This window comes from Chrysochloris asiatica, unplaced genomic scaffold (genome assembly GCF_000296735.1).
Source record: "Chrysochloris asiatica unplaced genomic scaffold, ChrAsi1.0 scaffold00004, whole genome shotgun sequence".
NCBI classification, from domain to species: Eukaryota; Metazoa; Chordata; class Mammalia; order Afrosoricida; family Chrysochloridae; genus Chrysochloris; species Chrysochloris asiatica.
Window position 1 is genome coordinate 45,762,093 of NW_006408522.1, and position 20,698 is coordinate 45,782,790.

At 42.0% G+C, this 20,698-nt stretch overlaps 1 protein-coding gene across 1 annotated transcript in view; it reads left to right on the forward strand.

Annotated features, from left to right (window-relative positions):
- The window catches only part of RYR3 (ryanodine receptor 3), a 775,913-nt gene that overhangs the window by 559,838 nt on the left and 195,377 nt on the right, over positions 1-20,698 (forward strand). The window contains exons 39-43 of the mRNA XM_006831810.1: positions 2,944-3,217; positions 4,723-4,837; positions 6,572-6,701; positions 8,178-8,281; positions 16,690-16,825. Of these exons, the coding sequence (XP_006831873.1) occupies positions 2,944-3,217; positions 4,723-4,837; positions 6,572-6,701; positions 8,178-8,281; positions 16,690-16,825 (759 nt within the window). The remainder of the gene's footprint in view (positions 1-2,943; positions 3,218-4,722; positions 4,838-6,571; positions 6,702-8,177; positions 8,282-16,689; positions 16,826-20,698) is intronic.

Consider the following 20,698-nt stretch of genomic DNA (forward strand, 5'->3'; position numbering starts at 1 on the left):
TGGCACCTAACAACAATAACAACAGAGTGACTCCAATGGAGAGAGCTGTGGCAGTCCGTTTCCTTGGAGACTCACAGCCTTGGTAAGCCTACAGCACAGTTCTCTCTGTCCTAGAGAGTTGTTACAAGTTGGAGTTGACTCAACAGTAAAGGGATTGTTTGATTTGGGTGCTGGACAGAACAGAGAAACTTATGCTGTTCCAAGAGTCTCTGTTATTTCCTTGTTTTCATTCCTTACTGTGACCTTTAACTAAGGGAAACAAAAAGAAACTTGTCTATTTGGTGACTGAGAAAACAAGTTCCTGGAGAGGAGTTCAGCATAGACCATAAATAACCTTTTTTTATCCCTAGAGATGATAGATAGATATTATCTAATGTAACATAACATTCAGCAACCACTGCTTAGTGAGATGCCTTAGGATCATCTTTTAGCTGTGCTTCTCTCTCTTTTTTTTTATGTTTTCAGTTTATGTCTCCTGTCTTAACCTAAAACACCCACAAGGTTGATAGACACAGCAGTAAATTACACTAATCCTTTACATATAGATCTCTTTTAGAAAGTTGGTAACCAGGTTCTATTTTTAAACCCTTGTGATGAGCCAAGACTGTATCTAGAGCAGACATCTGCCATGTATAGTGAGATGTAGGTGGGGAAGTTGACTATTAGAGATGGCACATGGTGACGTAAGCACCCATCTCAGTTGATTTCCTCTTCTGTCGCTGAGTGAATGCATGACTTTCCTCATCCCCTTACCTCTGTCTTTGTTACCAGGTCTGCAGTAAGAATGTTAGTGCCAGACTTGTATGCAGCCATGATTTAAGAGCAGGATTGCTACCCTCTTTCTTAGCACCTTCTGGGTGTGTATTTGGCATGGGGAGGGATGAACATCTGCTGCTTCTTTCCCATCACCCTTCAGCACTAACCCGAACCAGTAATTTTCAGGGGCCATTTAGTCAAACCCCTGAAAGCCCCTTAACTTGTCCGAGGTCTTTCCTTTACATATGAGTGGTATTCTTTAAGTCCTGGGAAGTTCTGAATCAAAATGCACAGTGGTTTTCCGTCTCTTATGCTTATGGAAGCTGCGTGCGTTAGTTTCCTACGGCTGCTGAAACGAAACACTACATTTCTGGTGGTTTCTAAGAACAGAAATTTATTGACTCTCAGTTCTGAAGACTGGGTGTCTCAGATGAGGGTATCACCCATATTAGTTCTTCTGAATGTTCTGAAAAAGAAATTATTTCATGCCCTTCTCCTCGCTTCTAGTAGCTCCAGCATTCCTTGGCTTGCAGCTGTAGCAGGACACAGTGCACTTCTCAGTCTCCTGTGAACATCTCCTCTTTTCTAAGAACATCAGTCACGTAGACTTAGGAGTTGTCTTACTCCAATATGATCTCATATTAACTGACTTCAAATATCCTCTTTCTGACATCTTCAAGGACCCTATTTCCACATGGTCTCATTCACAGATATAAAGGTTAGGATTTTACGTACCTTTTGATGGGGGAGGGAACAATTTAATTCATCACACAGCACATGATTCAGTGGCAGCTGACTGCAGCCAAAGATCTGAGGGCAAAGAAGTCAGTTCAGTGATCCTACAGAGTATTTGCAGCCCACTTGACTTAATTTCTTATTGTATTTATTGTGTTATATCAGTTAAAGTCTCTTTTATAATTTTTGAATCGAAGAGTTGGCTTTTATCATTGCTTGGTACATGGTGACTTTAAAATGCTTGGTGGTAATACCCATAATAGCTATATCCCAGTGTTTTATATTGCTTTGCTGTAAAGAGGCAGTGGCCAGTAGCTCCCTATGTTTATTCCTCATCAGAATCTGTTTCTAGTCTGAATCCCTTGGTGCTTATTTGCAACCTACTACAGTAATCGGGTTTCAAACCTTAAGGTCAGCGGTTCAAAACTACCAGCCGCTCCGCGGGGGAAAGATGAGGCTTTCTACTCCCATAAAGATTTATACCCACGGAAACCCTATATAGGGTCGCTATGGGTTGGAACTGACTCGACGGCACTTAACAACAACAACAACAGTAGTTTAAGGAGCTCTGGTAGCGTAGTGGTTACGAATCGGGCTGTGAACCTCAGGGTCAGCAGTTCGAAACTACCAGCTGTTCCGCAAGAGAAAGATGAGGCTTTCTGCTCCCATAAAGATTTATTACCGCAGAAATCCTGTACAGGGTCGCTATGAGTTGGAACCGACTCCATGGCACATAACAACAACAACACAGTAGTTATTTGGAGTCCTGGTGTGGTGCTGTGGGTTAGTGCGTCAGACTGCAAAGCCTTTGAACTACAAGGTTGGTGGTTCAAGCTCACCAGTCGCGCCTTGGAAACCCTCTACAGGGTCGCTATGGGTAGAAACTGGCTCAACGGTACTTAACAACAACAACAACCAACAGTAGTTATTGGAGTCCTGGTGTGGCCCTGTGGGTTAATGCACCAGACTGCAAAGCCATTTGAACTGCAAGGTTGGTGGTTCAAGCTCACCAGCTCCTCCTCGGAAACTCTATACAGGGTCACTATGGAGTGGAACCGACTTGACGGCGCTTCACAATAACAATAGTTATTACTGTATTTTTGTTAGAAGATGAAATTGTTGAGAACTGGCACATGAGCAGCTAAAGGCAAGGACAGTGTCTTATTTAATCTGTCTCCAGGATACAGTCACTGATTGCTTAGCCAAAATAGAATTTACTACCCTCAATTCAAAACCAGGATATTCTAATAGTCTGGCTCACATGTTTATCTTCTGGCAGTATGTTCTGTTCTCTGCATTTAATACTTCAACCCATAAAATAAGAAATGTGTAACCTCAACCACTTGATGATGCCACCCCCTCCCCCACTTACCGCTGAATTAAGTGGCTACAGTACCAAGTCTTCCCGAGCTGGGACAAATACAGTAATGATCTTTCCTGCTGTCCTTCCAGCAACATTGAAGGAGCTCATTTCACAGACAATGATCTGCTGGGCCCAGGAGGACCAAATTCAGGATGCAGAGCTAGTTCGGATGATGTTCAACCTCCTGCGGAGGCAGTACGATAGCATTGGGGAGCTGCTGCAGGCCCTGCGGAAGACTTACACCATCAGCCATGCCTCTGTGAGCGACACCATCAGTCTGTTGGCTGCCCTGGGCCAGATCCGCTCCCTCCTCAGTGTCAGGATGGGCAAAGAAGAGGAGCTACTCATGATCAATGGACTGGGGTATGTCATTTACAGCTAAAGTGCATTTCCATCATGAGAGAGCTCGAAGTGGATACATCAATCTTTATGTGTCCCAGAAAGCAGAAGTTAGGGGGGCCTAACTTCATTCGTAATGGTATTATATCCTTGCTAAATCAGTCATGTTTGATAGCCTGACTATCAAGACTTTGTGGTACTCATGGGGAAGGGACATTGCTAAAGAAGTGGAAGTGTGTTGGAGAAAAGGGGAGCAATTTAGCGTAAATCTAGTGAAACTAATAACAGGAAGGTAAAGGAAAAAAAAAAATCTGAAAAGGAGTCTGTGTATTCAATCCACCAGAAAAGATTTGAACAGTTGAAATTTGGAATGTTTCGAAATCTGAGAAAATGTGCCTCCTGGTCCCTCCTTTTTCTCAGGATCAGCCTTTAAACTATTTTTGTCCATTTTGTGGGAAGCTTCTACCCATAATAATTTAGCTCATGGCTTTCTTAGAAGAAAGTCATAACATTTTAGACATCAAAATATTTTTCTTTGATGATGTGGCCTGTACTTCCATTTTGCAATTGGGAACACCAAAACCCAAAATGGTTCAGTGATCCACCCACAATCGACTAGAAGAACTAGAACTACAGGATGCCTCCCTCTCTCCTCCTCAACATTCCGTCCTACCGCACTTGAGGTACCAAACAAAGGAGCATCGCAGGAAATGAACTTTGAGCATCCTCATGGGGGAAATGCATGCCTTCCTCAAAACTCATTTCCAAATAGGAATCTTACAATTGGAAAAAAAAACAAAAAAAACCCAAGGTTGGGAAAAAGAGAAAACCTCCCAAGTTCGCCTCTCTCCCAGCCCTTCCAATCAACATGGCAGCAGTGATGGTGTGTCCTCTTGGCAGCCACAGCATTGGAGGAAAGAGGGATGGATGGGAGGTAAACCACCCGTCAGGGAATGAATGTGCAGCCTATTAACAGACTGCTTCTGTATGTTCATTCTCTTGTTTTATTAGACAGATTGACTTAAAAAGGTTTTTGCACATTCATTGCATTGACTTTTAAGGACAGGTATCCAAAAATTTCCTTGGTATCAAATATCCAGTTGCTTTTTTGTTAAAAAAGGGGTCGGGGAACAGTGCCATTAAGAAAAATGAAGTATGTAGAGACATAGCTATAGGGAAAGAAAGAAAGAAAGAAAAAGAAGAACCAGAGTACATACAGGACGAAAATTTCTAATAATTTGAACATTGTCACAAATTATTACAAGTCAGAAAGACCAAGGAAGAACTATTGAAGCTGTCATTTAGAGGGGAATCAAGAGGAGCTTTGTAAAGGGTCATAAAATAGCTCTCTGAGCAGCAAAAGCATTTTATGTGTATCTGACCTAATGTCTTCTTCTTAATGTTTTCAACAAGACACATTTGTGTTACTTCAGCCCCAGTGTGTTTGTATATTTGTATGTTCTCATCCCTGAATCTTCATAGCACAGAACTAAACCAGTGCTAAAGTCTCTCTCTGACCCTTACCTTAGAGACATAATGAACAACAAAGTGTTTTATCAGCATCCCAACCTCATGAGAGTCCTTGGCATGCACGAGACAGTGATGGAGGTGATGGTGAACGTGCTGGGTGCAGAGAAATCTCAGGTAAAGCTGTACGGAGGGAGAACTTGGACCATAGAACACGGGCTCGTGGAGTAACTTGTTCAGATTCACTTGACTGGTGTCCATGGTCTCTATTTCTCGATTCAGGGAACAGAGGGACATGCACAATGCCAGAAGGAATCAAGAGATGGGGTAATGAGTGGGACCCATCCAGTGTAGCAACTGCAGCTCTTGAAGCTTGGGGCTTTTCTTGACCATCCCGCTGGGCCCTGCAGCTGTTGAGTTTACTTCCGGCACACTGCAGCCCTGTTCCTTTTGAAATGGAATTCCTCCAGGTTCCATTTAAGAGCCTAGTGTGTTTTATGCTGAGTCAAAAGAAGCCTGTTTTAAAGGAGAGAGTGATCTTAATAATGCTCCTGGCAGTATTCCCTCTGGAGTGTACATGTGTCCTCTGTGAGCCAGCTCCTAATGAAGTTGGGCTTCCTTGCCAATCCCCCCATCAGGGCCTGAAGTCAGTGGGAGTTCCTGTTGTTGGCAAGGGAAAAAGAATAGGGATAGTGCATAACTGGGTATTTATTCCAACTCATCTGGGCTCCTCCATAAAGTTTAGATGGCTTCTGAAGGCAGACAATGGAGTATATTTTCAAATGTTAAAAGTTCTCAAATGCCCTGGCATTTGAGAATAATGATTTCTGATGCAATTTCTGATGGAGACAAAACCGAAGCCAAGCTCAAATTCCTTCTCATTTGCTTCCTTCTGATCTCTTGGGAAAGTAAGATCTCTGAACAAATGTCTGCGTTCTTCGGTATGCTGATAGACTGACTATAGGTTGCTTGAAACATCCTTCTTGATTTTAAAGGGGGAAATCAGTGCTTTTCTCAAATCCTGACCAAAGTTAATGCAGGCACCTTTTACTGAGCACTTCAGGATCAAAAAAAGAGAAAGACATAACCCTGCCCTCGAAATGCTAACTACGTTGTTAGCAGATATGCCAAACCCAATCAAAAGTAATAGAATGGCATCTCAGTGCTGAATTGCATAGAACAGACTTGGAGAGTGGTGGAAGCCTTTAGGAGCACAGTGTTCAAGGACAAAAGTAGTTGCTGAGAGCTTCACAGAATCCAGGAGGGTGGTGCTTTTCAGACTTCTAAGCTGTAGAGGCCAATCCTTACCCAGAGGAAATGGGCCTTGTTTTTTTTTCATAATCAGCTGTCATATCTTTCTGAAATTTCCCAATCAAGTCCTTTCCGCTCCCCTCCCAGTTAGAAAGAATCAAATGTAGAGCCCTCTGATGTTTCACATGACCCTAAGAAGTGACCAGAATTCTTGTTTGAGGCCTATTTCCTTTAGAGGAAAGATAATTGAAGAACTATAATTTGCTCTCAATGTTTCTGGAAGCCTCTTCTTAGGTGTCCACTCTCTGTCGCTTTTGTGAATAAAACTGGAGGTAAGAATAAAACTCATTTCCTGGAATGTTCACAGCTTGTGTAATTGTACCTACCTAAGAAGCTCTGGTAGCATAGTGGTTACGAATTGGACTGCTAACCTGAAGGTCAGTAGTTCGAAACTACCAGCTGTTCTGTAAACAAAAGATAAGGTGTTCTGCTCCCGTAAGGATTTACAGCCTTGAAAACCCTGTACAGGGTCACTATGAATCGGAACCAAGTCCACAGTACTTAACAACAACAATAACAAAGGATCTTTGAGGACAAACTTTTTGAAAAGACCCCATATGACGAATACTTTTCTGTAACATGTCCCACTTCTTCCTGCAGATTGCTTTCCCCAAGATGGTTGCTAGCTGTTGCCGCTTCCTTTGCTATTTCTGTCGTATTAGCCGGCAAAATCAGAAAGCCATGTTTGAGCATCTGAGCTATCTGCTGGAAAACAGCAGTGTTGGCCTAGGTATGTCATGTTATAACCTCTGCCTTCCAACTCACAGTTCACACTCCCCCTACTGACCACCTAGGGGATAAAGGAAAAGAAGTCTTAATGTACTTAGCAATATTTGTAAATATTAGAAGGAACCCTGTCTGATCTAAAAACAAGTGAAATAATGATATCTATCCACTCTACCTAAGGAGATTATGTTGCTACCAACCAGGACTGGTTATTGATTTGTTTCAGCATATTCATACACTTTTACCTCATCTCTCTTGGACTTGTTACCTGAGATTGTAGTGTGGCGCTACAGGCTAATGCGCTGGACTGCAAGGTCAGTTTGAGCCACAGGGTAGGCAGTTCAAACCCACCAATTGCTCCTTGGTAACCTTATGCAGGGTCATTATGAGACTGAACGAAAACAACACCTGGGATTGCAGATCTAGCCTGGGGATACCGACTCCTCCCAGTCCACTCAGCTGACCCAGGGACAGTGCTAATGAGACCAAGGTCATGGGCCTTCTTGGCAAGCTGACCACTGGCTGCAGGCTTTCCTATCCTGTCAGCCAACCAGCAAGTGCTCACCTCAGCTGGAAGTTGAACTGACCAAGAGCAGCTATGGACAAACAGCATAAATCCATCACCACCACTAGAAAAGCAACTAAAGAAACATGTGCCTTAGTCACTGCTCTGGAAGGAAACCAGAGGAATTGGTAGAGGACAAACATACATGCACATGGATTCTAAAATCAGTTTTTTCATTTATCAAATGCAGACTCTGGCTACCAACTGTTTTGTAAAGCATTACCTGAAATTTTTCTAAATTCTAGCCTAAGAACCTAAAACCCTTAAGAGAAAAAAGAAAGTATTGTCACCCAATGTAGCAATGCTCTTTAATGTGGGTTGAAGCTGTTTAAAAACTCTAGGTGTTGGCCTCACAAAGTGGCACCTGAGTCCTCTAGTTACATGTCCTGTGTTTTTCATTGTCTCCAGTGGTAAAACGGGAGTCACTAATGCCCATCACTAGGGAGTATGGTGACTCTGCAGGATAAGCACTGGACTGTGAGTCACAAGGTCAGCAGTTTGAGCCCATTCTCCACTACCAGGAGAAAGATGTCTTTTTGCTCCCACAAAGATTTATAGCCTTGGAAACCCTATACAGGGTCAGTATGAGTTGGAACCAACTCGACAGTACTTAGCAGCAACAAAAACTGGTGATCACTGAATAGGGAGCCATAAGAAGTCTTGTGTTACAGAGGTCCCAGCTGATCCCACACTTCCTCACTTAATTCCATATCCTCACTCAGTAATCAGTTTTGGGAGAGAAGAGTTGGTCCTTAGTTAAATTTGGCTGAGCTGCCGCATTAAAGAACAATGCTGTCACCCAGGTTTCAGTGTGTTTGCTGCCCTCTCCTGTCCATTTACATGTAATGCAACCCTAACTCAGCGCTCGGTGGCCTCTTTGTCCCTTTCTTGCTCCTTCTTCTCTTTCTTCCTCAGCCTCCCCATCGATGAGGGGATACACCCCACTGGATGTGGCAGCTTCCTCCGTCATGGACAACAATGAGCTAGCACTGGGCTTAGAGGAACCAGACTTGGAGAAGGTAATTGACCCCTGGTGGGACACAGACAATACGCTTGGTCTCTTCTGCCCACAGAGTATAGTCAAGCCAAAGAAAAATAGAATGAAGGCTAGAAGTCTATCAGGGATTAAGATGAGAATGTGGTAGAATGTGAGCAAGTGTCAGCAGCACAATAATTATGGTCAAAGTTGCTCCTGTGAGCCGGGACAGCCTACGTTACATGAATATGTGGACATGTGTATGCTTTCTGTGTGGAAGCCCAGCCTCATCAGTCTGTCTGGAACGTTACTGACATTGTGGTTCTTTATTAAGTTCTGTATCACCTAATTTATAAGCTTACAAACTAAAGAAAGAGACATGACAGAAAATTGTATCAACAATATAAAATAAAAAATACCCCATAGGTACTGTGCACATGCAGATAAGACAAAGCATAGCTGCCCCACAATGGGCTTGTGAATTGCACTCCTGGTGGGAAGCAGTGCTTTGGGCCTGATTTACCTACGTCTTTGCCTGATTCTCTGTTGGGACTACTGTTTTTTTTTTTTTTTTTTTTTTTGATTGGGTGGTTGACGAGATTAACAACGCACTTTATGAGAGTGCTTAAAAACAAGGCTGCCTGACTCTGCTGTAGCAAGCCTACAATCTGGACTTAACTCATACCATATTCTTCCCTCAGCATTTGGGTTATAAAGGCAGCAATTTGAGAACATTACTTAATATGGTATATTGTTATTTCTTACAGTAGCCAAAGTGTATCCATTCATGTAATAGTTTCTTGTACCAGGCACAGATTGCTGTGGACAGGTAAAGGGACCACCACTATATAATGGGTTTGGGGAGTACCTAACTCTATCCAGGGAATTTGGGAGAAGTTTCTCAGAAGGGATGACCTGAGGGATGAGTCAGGCTCATCAGTCACGTTGTTGGTATAGAGTGTGCCAGGCATGTTTGAGGTTCAGAGAGGTGAGAAAATGGGAAACTTGAGTATGACTGTGCCCATAAACATGCTGCTTGGGAGGAGTTGTCAGCTTTGGGGCAGAGGTAGCAGGGTATCGGGCGTTATATCTAATGGACTTCTGGTGTGGTGCTGTGGATCAGCGCTGGACTGTGAACCACAAAGTAGGCAGTTCAAACCCACCAGCCGGTCCTTGGAAACCCTATATGAGGTTGTTATGAGTCGGAATCAGTTCAACAGCACTGAACAACTATTGGAGCTCTGGTAGCATAGTGGTTCTGAATCAGGCTGCGAACCGCCAGGTCAGCAGTTCGAAACTACCAGCTGCTCCATGGGAGAAATATGAGGTGTTCTGCTCCCGTAAAGATTTACAGCCTAGGAAGCCTCAGGATTGCTATGGGTCGGAATCGACTCGACGGCACTTACCAACAATGCTCTTATGGAATTGCTATGTGCCAAGCCCTGCTCTGGATGTTTCTGTGGATTAATTCAAGTGTCCCTGAGAACAAGCCTTTTTATTATAATAGTAATAGATGAGGAGACTGAAGCAGAGATAGATTCAGTAACATCGTTCATGTCACTGGTAAGGATTAGTAGTGGCAGCATAGCCAGGATCCAAAAGATTTTGCTTCCCTAGGTCAAGGTCTTTACTGGGGGCCCAAGAGCCATGGAAACCAGGGGAGCAACACATAGGATTTGTAATTTAGAAAACATCTCCTAGTTTCATTAAGATGAAAATATCCCTGGAAATCTTCTTAAAACTGAACAACAATTTAGCTTAGCCAGTAAAAAAGAAAGAAAGAAGGAAGGAAGGAAGAAGGAAAAAGAAAGGTAGGCGTGTCTTGAAGAATCATGATCTGTGGTATATGTGTGTGATTTCACTTTGTCTTGTTTTTGCTTTTTATATATGTGCTTTTTGTTTTGTTTTACTTGTGAGTCGGGTGACCGTTCGCTTACATTCAACAATTCCTGGACATTTTGTTTCGTCTAACTGATTGCAATCCCTTCAACTCAGCAGCCCGGCCCACTTCCTCCCTCTTTTCCTATTCCCGTTCCTCCTCCTCTCTTAACCCTTCTAAACTTTGTCCTGGAATAACTGCTACTCTTGGATCTCAAGTGGTTGCTGGTTCCTAGGTGTGCTGTGCTTACCTCACTGGTATTAGTGTTCCTTTTATAAATCTGCCTGTTATTTGGTTAAACATTGAGCCATGGGGCTAAGTTTCATTCCAGGCCTGAAGGGTGACTAGAGCCCCATAGTCAAATGAATCTCACCAGCCTATCTGATCAGTAAACCTGAGCCCCCTTTTTTTTTTTTTTACGATTTACAAATTTTTCCACATTCTTCTCCCACTCTAGCCCCTTTGTCTTCTAAAGTAATCCCTGAACTGTTAACGGGGCACCATCTAGTTCTGGTCCCAGGGTCATGGGAACTGGTGTTGACGTGGTCCACTAGTCCACTGGGATAATTGGATCCACGTGTTTTAGATTTGCATCACTTTTCTTTCCTCTAGACCACGAGAGACCAATAGTTGCACCTTTAATGTCCATAAGTTTTTTAAAACCCCTGTCGGTACGCCCCAAAGTAGGATTGTCTTTGTGGCCTGTTATACCCATAGAACATCATGCTCTTTTATGAAGGAGCTACATGGGGTTAAACTGACAACAGCACCTTGAAAAATGATATAGGAACATTAGCAGGCAGGGAGGTTGTGTTAATGAGGCAGCCATCTCTCTGGAAAGGAGAGTGAAAGTATGACTTACAGAATCAAATCAGTGTGTTGCTTTAGTGTACTTGTAGAAACTGTTGAACCTAGTGTGTGTTTTGCTGCATATTCTCAACAAACAACCATAAAATAAAATTAAGAGAAGAAGAAGAAATCATTGAAACAGAAATAAGACTTGAGTTGGGGAAGAGTAGAGAGTTTCTGTAGTTACCTAGGAACAAAATGGTGATGCTTTCAGTTAATAATCAAGTAGCCGGTGCAAGAAGTGTTTGAATTCAAGATGCTTATAAGAAGAAAAGATCCCTGGTGGCACAGTGGTTAAGCACTTAACTGCTAACCTAAAGGTTGGCAGTTCAAACCCATCAGCTACTTCACGGGGAAAAGGTGTGGCAGTCTGCCTCTGTTAAGGTTATAGCCTTAGAAAACCCTATAGGGCACTTTTACCATGCCCTATAGTGACTCCTTGATTCAGGATCGACTCAACAACTGCATAAGAAGAAGAATCTCGTTATAGTTAGCTGCTGTCAAGATGGCCCCCAACGCATGGTGACTGTATGCACAGGGGAAGTAAATGCTACCCAGTCACTGCCTGTCTCCCTGATCAATTGCAGTTTGGATCATTGGGATCCACAGAGATTTTATCTGCTAATTTTCACAAGCAGGTCGCCAGTCCTTTTTTCCTAATCCGTCTTAGTCTGGAGGAGTTCTGGTGTGGTGCTTTAAAATAAGCACTGGACCGCTAACCACAAGGTCAATGTTTCAAACCCACCAGCTGCTCCTTGGAAATTCTATACAGGGTCACTATGTGTCGTAACCAACTCCTGGGCACTTAAAAACAACAACAGCCTACTAATTTGAAGTGTCCCTGAAATCTGTTCAGCATGATAGCCACTGAACAAGCCTTCACTGGCAGACAGTTGATGTCTGTGCATGAGATGCATTAGCTGGAATTTGAACCCCGGTCTCCTGAACCTGCTACCACTGAATCACCACTGAATGTTGTTGTTAAGTGCCACTGAGTCAGCTCTGATTTCTGGCCACCCTATATAGGGTTTCTGAGGAGTAGCTGGTGAGTTTGAACCGCCAACCTTGTGGTTCAAACCCACCTTGTAGTCCAGAGCTTCATCCCACAGTACCACACCAGGACTCCACCACCATTAAACTCGGCGGCAAACCTCGAGTTCTACCAGCTGCTCCTCAGAAACTCTACTCCTCAGAAACCCTATACAGGGTCGCTATGAGTTGGAATCAACTTGATGGCACTTAACAACAACAACAACAATGAGTTGCATATACAGGCAGAATCAGAGCAGCTATCAGGGAATTGCTCCTGGGTCTCTTTTGACTTGGGTAACTATGGGTGCAGGTACTACTTCATGCTTTAAGGACGACAGGTAATAGAACAGATTTGAGGAAACAGGTGATAAGTTTGCTTGTGGTAGTATTCAGTTTGAGGTGCCCTGAGATTCCCAAATGGCTATGTCACGTAGGGGGTGGAGAGCTGGAGACAGAGCGGATGGAAGGTGGTTGAAGCTTGAGGGGTGGATGAGATTACTCCAGGGCTATCTAGAGCAAGAAGAGAAACATGGCTGGGCCAGAACCCAGAAGACCACTAACATTGAAAGGGGACAAAGAAATTGAAATCACCAATGAAAGAGATTCAGAGGAGTAGGCAAAGAGACAAGGAAATCCCAGATGTGTGATCTCCAATAGGGGGAAATAAATTTCATAGATATATATGCTGTCGTTCAGCTGTTCCGCAAGAGAAAGATGAGGCTTTCTGCTCCTGTGAAGATTTACAGCCTCAGAAACCCTGTACAGGGTCGCTATGGGTCGGAACCGACTCCACGGAACATCACAACAGTATGTTGTCGTTAAGTGCCATTGAGTTAGTTCCGACTCACAGGGACTGCTGACCTTGCAATTCAAACCGACCTTGCAGTCCAGTGCACTATCCTACAGTGCCACACCAGGACTCTCTCACTATATATATACATATCCTAGTGTGGCCCTACAGGTTAAGCCCTGGACTGCTAACTACAAGATTGACAGTTCAAACCACCAACTGCTGCCCAGAACCCCCAAACAGGATCGTTGTGAGTAGGAATCAACTTGTTGGCAATGCGTTTGCTTTTAGATGGAGCCTTTCTAGTGGGAGATGCAGAGCAGGCAAGGTTGTCTTCTAGCCAGTGATCTTGTTTTGTTTTGTGGGGCCTTTAAAATACCAAAACAGTTTTTAAAAAATAATAGACTGTGGGGGAAACAAACAATTTAAGTAGAAACATTTTTATTTTGTCAAATTCAATAAACAGTCTTTTTGAACCTCATTGGGTTCCTAATAAGCCATTAAGTGAAAAGCAGACGTCAGGAAAACAATCTATTTACTGAGCTTGTCAAGTATGATATTTATCAAATACCCTGACAGCATAATCGGTAGGCCTGCTTTTTTATATTACTTGAAGAGATGTCCCAGTCAAGTATGCTTTAAGATTCACTTTAGCAGAGACTTCTAACTACAGAAGGGACGAGTGTGGCCTACCACGAGGAAACCTTAGAGGTTGGTCCTCTAGGTCTGTAGGACTATGTTGAAAAGACATCCCTCACCACACCCCCTGTACACTCACAAACACACACACATACAGAGTCTCCAATGTTATGCCAGCCATCAGTACACTACATTCCATAAAAGCCACATACTTGGATCAAATGCTAGAATTTATACATTTACCAAGAACAAGAAGAAAGAAAAAAACCCCACAAAACCCAAGCCAGTTATACTATCAAATCAGTTTTGACTCATGACTCCAAGTGTTTAGGAGTCAACTTTGTATTCCATAGGAGTTTCAGTGACTATCGTCTTTCAGAAGGAGACTACCAGGTCATTTTTCTAAGGCACCTCGGGATGGATTCAAGCTGCTAGCTCTTCAGTTAGCAAGCTAAGTGTGGCGTCATTTGCACCTTGCAGTGTGTGTGTGGGGGTGGGGATGGGGGTGGTCAGTGACACCTATGTACAAAGAGCAGCTGATGGTTTTCCTATAAGGTACCTTATTCTCTGTTCAGTTCATCCTTTGAAATGACATTTCTCAACTCAGAGTCCAAGCCTCCCTTGTAAGATGCAAGATGTGATGAGTGGAAGCTAGCAACATGGGTTTGGGAAACAGAAAGAAATGGGACTTAGGGAAATTGGCAGGAGGGGATGATGAGGTTCTTGTGGCTTGTTGTAATGTCACACACTTTTTTCAGACCAATACTAGTAAATTACCCAGTAACGAACCAGTTCAGCCTATTGATCCCAACAGAAATTAGGCCAGTTAATACTGAGCAATTATTAACCACCCTCTCCCCAAAACACATATCCAGGCAGTGGTTTAGTGGCCAGTACAATAGTTTGCTCCTGTAGCCCTGAGGACTCTGACATTTTTAATGCAAAATCAAATGTAAGCTCTAAACAGATAAATATAAACATTAAACATTTCATGGAAAAATGGATTTAAAAGAGAATGAAATGTTTTCCATGAACTTTCTGAAGCCCCTTAATAGCCTTCCTAGTTTAAGAAGGGGAAAGTGTGGCATTAGTTTCTAAGTATTGTCTTAGATTGATTATTCTTGCAAACTAACTTACAGTATTTGAAATCAGCAAATATGTGAGTTTATTTAACAATTATTGAGAACCTATTATGTGTTGACCAAGAAGCAGTTGTTCGGACAGAACACGGGAACACTGAATGTTTTAAAATTGGGAAAGGTGTGAGACAGGGTTGTATTCTTTCACCATACTTATTCAACCTGTATGCTGAGCAAATAATACGAGAAGCTGGGTTCTATGAAGAAAAACGTGGCATCAGGATTGAAAGAAGACTCATTAACAACCAGCGATATGCAGATGCTACAACCTTGATCGCTGAAAGTGAAGAGGACTTGAAACATTTACTTATGAAGATTAAAGAGCACAGCCTTCGATATGGATTACATCTCAATGTCAAAAAAACAAAAATCCTCACCACTGGACCAATAAACAACATTCTTAACAATGGAGAAAAGATTGAAGTTGTCAAGGACTTCATTCTTCTTGGATCAACTATCAACACTCGCAGAAGTAGCAGTCAAGAGATCAGACGACGTATTGCACTGGGCAAATCTGCTGCACAGGAACTTTTTAAAGTGTTGAAGAGCAGAGATGTCAGCTTGAGGACTAGGGTGCGCCTGACCCAGGCCATTGTGTTTTCAATAGCCTCATATGGATGCGAAAGCTGGACAGTGAATAAGGAGGATCGTAGAAGAATTGATGCCTTTGAGTTGTGGTATTGGAGGAGAATACTGAAAGTGCCATGGACTGCCAAAAGAACCAATAGATCTGTTTTGGAAGAAGTGCAGCCAGAGTGCTCCTTGGAGGCCAGGATGGCTAAGCTTCGTCTCTCCTACTTTGGACATATTGTCCGGAGGAAACAATCGTTGGAGAAGGATGTCATGCTGGGTAGGGTGGAGGGTCAGAGAAAAAGAGGAAGACCCCCAACGAGATGGATCAGCCAGGTGGCATCATTGATGGACTCAAGTGTGGCAGCGGTAGTGAGGTTGGCCCAGGATTGTTTCGTTCTGCTGTGCATGGGGTCGCTATGAGTCGGTTCCGACTCGATGGCACCTGCCAACAACAACAATTAGGTGTTCGGATCTACCAGCAGTTCCTCGTAAGAAAGATAAGGATTTCTGCTCCCATAAAGGTTTATAGCTTCAAAGACTTTATCAGGGTCACTATGAGTTGGAATCAACTCGATGGCCCATAGCTACCACCACTGTGTGCCAGGCTTTAGGGACTAGAAAAGAATTCAGACCCATTCTGATAATGAGGAGATCCCAGTATAGTATAGTCTTCTCTTCTCCCTACACAGCTAAAGTAGCAAAGACTGAACTAGAATAACAATCTCATTTTAAGCAAAGGTCTATTTACCAGGCTTCCTGTCTGACACCCACTTGAAAGTAAGCAGAATCTCAAATTCTGTGTAAGATCTAAGAGTTCAGACTTTGTGATAAGTGTCTAGTAATCCAGAAACTAAGAGAATGCTGTTAAGTGACGTTGAGTCAGTTCCCACTCATAACGACCCTGTATAAGGTTTCTGAGGAGCTGCTTGTGGGTTTGAACTGCCAACCTTTTGGTTAGAAGTCCAGAGCTTACCCTAGAACACCTCACCAAGACTCCCAGAGAACACTAGCAGTCCTCATTCTTTACTAGCTGTGGCTTCTTCACTGGCCACCCAGGTTGCCCCAACTTTGAACTTGGGATAGTTACTACAAATATAGAACTTGAATAGGGAGCCCTGATTACTCAGGGGCCCACTCAGCATCAACCCATGACTGAATATTTTGATTTTTCAATGTTGTGGTCAAATGAATACAGCCAGGCTAGATCCTGCGATGTGTCCCCTCTCTCCTCTTTTGTCTACTAATACGCATATGAGATGCTCCTTAGCGCTATTTTAAAATGCCAGCACTCTCTTACAGAAAGTGGGAACCCTAGGCAGTTGATTGTACTCATACATGCTATATTCCTGCATAACGCTGATAATCAGTCTTGTATATTATTTGAAAACAAAAATGGATTGGAGGTTCTGGCTATAAACCTACTGAGTTGTTTACATCAAAAGATTTGGCTTCTTCCTAGAGTCTAGGGAAATTAAAGATGTTCAGTTTCCAGAGTTGCAAAACCATCTCTTTTGAAAAGTGGGCACTTACTTTTGCATTATTCTCAACAGGTGGTAACCTACTTGGCAGGCTGTGGCCTGCAGAGCTGCCCCATGCTGCTGGCCAAAGGATACCCTGATGTTGGCTGGAACCCCATTGAAGGGGAGCGTTACCTGTCCTTCTTGAGGTTTGCGGTCTTCGTGAACAGTGAGTTCTGAGTATTTTGTGTCTTTCAAACTCAGTATAACCCAATAATGAGTTCATAACAATCCTGTCAATAAATATCATAGACCCTACAAGTGCTTTGCTGCTGTCAGAGAATTTTTAGGGAGAATCAGACCAGACGAGGATCAGCAGTCGACTACAGTGGACAGAGCACCAAGGTCTAGTTACAAATGCAGCAATGCATTCATTATAAAGGTTGTCAAGACATGCATTATAAAACTTGTCACTTTGTAAGTTTCCTTTCAGTAAAATAAGATTTTCGTGTCATCTACATCACAGAACTAAATGCCTATGTGCCTCCAGATCATTAGATTATTGGATGGATGGATGGATGGATGGATGGATGGATGGATGGATGGATGAATAACATCAGGAATAATTGAATAGCTGTAAAAGCAACAAAGCTCTCAAGAGGAAAAAAATTGTTATAGAAACCATAAATATTATTCTTTTAAATATAATTTCATAGTAAATTCCAAGCCTCTTAAAAATCTTCACCAATATATGAAGTATATGGTGTATAAAGTAAATGGACTACCTTCTTGAAAATGTATTCAGTCTCTGAAGGTTTTCTTATAAAAGTAGTTCACTTGTATTTACATTATAGTTTGAATCCCTGTCCCTTCTCCAGATTGGGGTTCCAAGATAATAAATCCAAAGGGCTGGTTAACTAATTTTTTAGAAGGATTGCCCCTAAAAGACAGTCATGCCAATTCTTTTACATAAGAGAATTTATCTGAAATATATCATAAATATGTCAACATATAAAGACATAGAAGTAATCACCATTTTCACATGGAGTCGTGTACCCTTTTTAACCCCTACAACATTCTATACCCTTTGGGACACAGCAAAAGCAGTGCAGAGAGGACAATATATTGCAATAAAGGCACACATCCAAAAAGAGGAAAGTATCCAAATCAACACGTTAGCCCAACGTCTACAACAATTAGAAAAAGACCAACAAATTAAACCTACAGCCATCAGAAGAAGAAAAATAATAAAGCTTAGGGCAGAAACAAATGAAACAGAAAAACTATAGGAAAAAAAAAAAAGACAAGAAGGTGGTTCTGTGAATAGATTAATAAAATTGACAAACCATTGGCCAACCTAATAGGAACAAAAAGGTGGCGGTGGGGAGGGGGGAGAAAACACAAATAAAACACATAAGAAACCACATGGCTATGACTTAGTCACAGAGGACTAGAGTGGAGAGTGAAGCATCCAGCTGATAAGAAGTGAGGGCTGATGCACAAGAACACCCACACTTGCAGATAATACCCACTCAACCTGGTTTCAATAACTGGATGATCAGAGCTCAACTAGAAGAAGAAAGAAGAGGGGAAAAAAAGAGTCAGCTGATACAGTAATACAATTTGATGAACTTGACCTATACCTATGGATGCAATAGCTCACAAGAGGGAACAAAACTTTACAGTAAGGATCATTCCCACCCCCTCCATTCACAGAGTAGACAGGGATGGACAATTTGGACATTGGCTACCCAAAATAGGCTACAACAGCAAGGAGTGACTGGCTTACAAGCTTTCAAGAAGGAGCCTAGATCCAGAGGGCATGGAGGAAAGTAGAATCTCCACTGAGTAGTTAGTATCCAATCTATCTGGGCAGGGCTAATGAAAGGAGATGGGGATAGGTCCATTGTGGTGCAATGGTGAATAATTATCAGGACTGACAGTGAGGGTTGGAAATGTAGAGGTGGACTTTTTGTAGCAAAAGGAGGGGAGTGATTAACTTTGCAGTCTAGGAGCAGAGATCCCTGGGAGCATCAGGGGAGAAGAGCGGGAGTGCAGGACACTATCCAGAGAAGCAGTGATGCCAGAGATGGAGGCAGAGATGATGATGTGGAGAGATGGAGCAGCTGGGGACTTTAGACCCAGAGAGGGAGAGGTGCTGTGTGCTGACAACCAGGGGGCAGGCTTTCAGGGTATATCCTTTGGTTGGTTAATGATGCATGGAAGGAATTGTAACCATGGCAATGAAACAGTATACGATAGGATGAATGTAAAGCTAATGTTCTCCCATGTAAACTATCACATAATTCACAATAAACAAAACAAAACAAAAAAACCCACATGGCTAATGTCACAACAGAATCAATGAGAATAAAAAGGATAATAACAGAGTACTATAAAACTGGTACGCCAACAAATTTGAACACACCTATAACAAAAGACAAAATTGATGAGATCCTAAAAAGAAACTCTTAGCCAAAAAAAAGTCCAGGCCCGGATGGCTTCACTGGTAAATTTTACCAAACATTTAGAGAAGAGCTGATACAAATTTTATTCAAACTATTCCAGAATATAGAAAAAATGGAAAACTTCCTAATACATTTTACAAAGCAAGCATAATCCACATGCCAGAACCAGGCAAGGACATCACTAAGAAAGACTATTATAAACCAACATCTCTCATGAACACAGATGCAAAAATTTTCAATAAAATCCTAGCCAATAAAATTCAACAACATATCAAAAAGTTAATAAATACATTATTTACATTATGACAAAGCAAGATTCATACCAGGGATGCAAGGATGGTTCAAATTTAGAAAAGCAGTCAATGTAATTCACATTAAAAAAAAAAAAAAGAAAAACCACATGATTATATTAATTGATGCGTAAAAGGCATTTGACAAAATCCAACACCCATTCCTGATAAAGACACTCAACAAAGTAGGATTTTAAGGAAAATCCCTCAGCATAATTAAGAGCATATATACAAAACCAACAGCCAACATCATTCTCAATGGAGAGAAAATTTAAAGCCTTCCCTTTGTGAACCAGAACCAGACAAAGATGCTCTTTATCACCACTGCTATTCAATATTGTTTTGGCAGTCTTAGCCAGAGCTATAAGGCAAGAAAGGGAAATTAAAGGCATCCAAATTGGCAAAAGAAGTAAAACTCTATGTGCAGATGATATGATCCTATACATTGAAAATCCCAAAGACTCAGCAAGAAAAAAAAACAAAAAACTACTGGAACTCATTGGAAGGTTCAGCAAAGTGCCATGGTAAAAGATCAATGTACAAAAATCAGTTGGATTCCTCTATACTAATAAAGTCGATTCTGACCCATAGCGACCCTGTATAGGGTTTCCTAGGAGCAGCTGGTGATCTTGAACCACCAACCTTGAAGTTCAAACGGCTTTGCAGTCTGGTGCTTTGAAAATCTACAATACCCTCCCAAAGAATAAAGTATTTAGAAATAAATCTAAACAGGGAAACAAAAAGCTTATACATAGAAAACTACAAAACATTACTACAAGAAACTGAAAGTGATTTACAAAAATGGAGGAATATGCCATGCTCATGGATAGGAAGACAAAATTGTAAACATGTCAGTACTACCCAAAGCAATACATATACCAGAATCCTAATCCAGATTCCAACATCATTCTTTAAAGAGATGGGAAACATGATCACGAACTTTATATGGGTACCCAAAGCACTGCTTAAGAAGAACAAAATGGGAGGCTTCTTACTCCCTGATTTCAAATTTTACTGTATGGTTACAGTGGTTAAAACAGCCTGGCATTGGTACAAGGAAAGATACATAGATCAATAGAATAACACTCATCTTTGACAAAGATCCAAAATATAATAAATGGGGAAGAGAGAGTCTTTTCAACAAATGGTGCTGGCATTTGGAACTTGACAACTTTAGTCTTTTCTCCCTTGATAAGAATGCTGTTGTCCTGTGGTGAGGATTCTTGTTTTCTTGACATTGAGATGCAAACCATAAGGAAGGCTGTGGTCTTTGATCTTCATCAGTAAATATTTTAAGTCCTCTTCACTTTCAGCAAGCAAGGTTGTATCATCTGCATATCACTG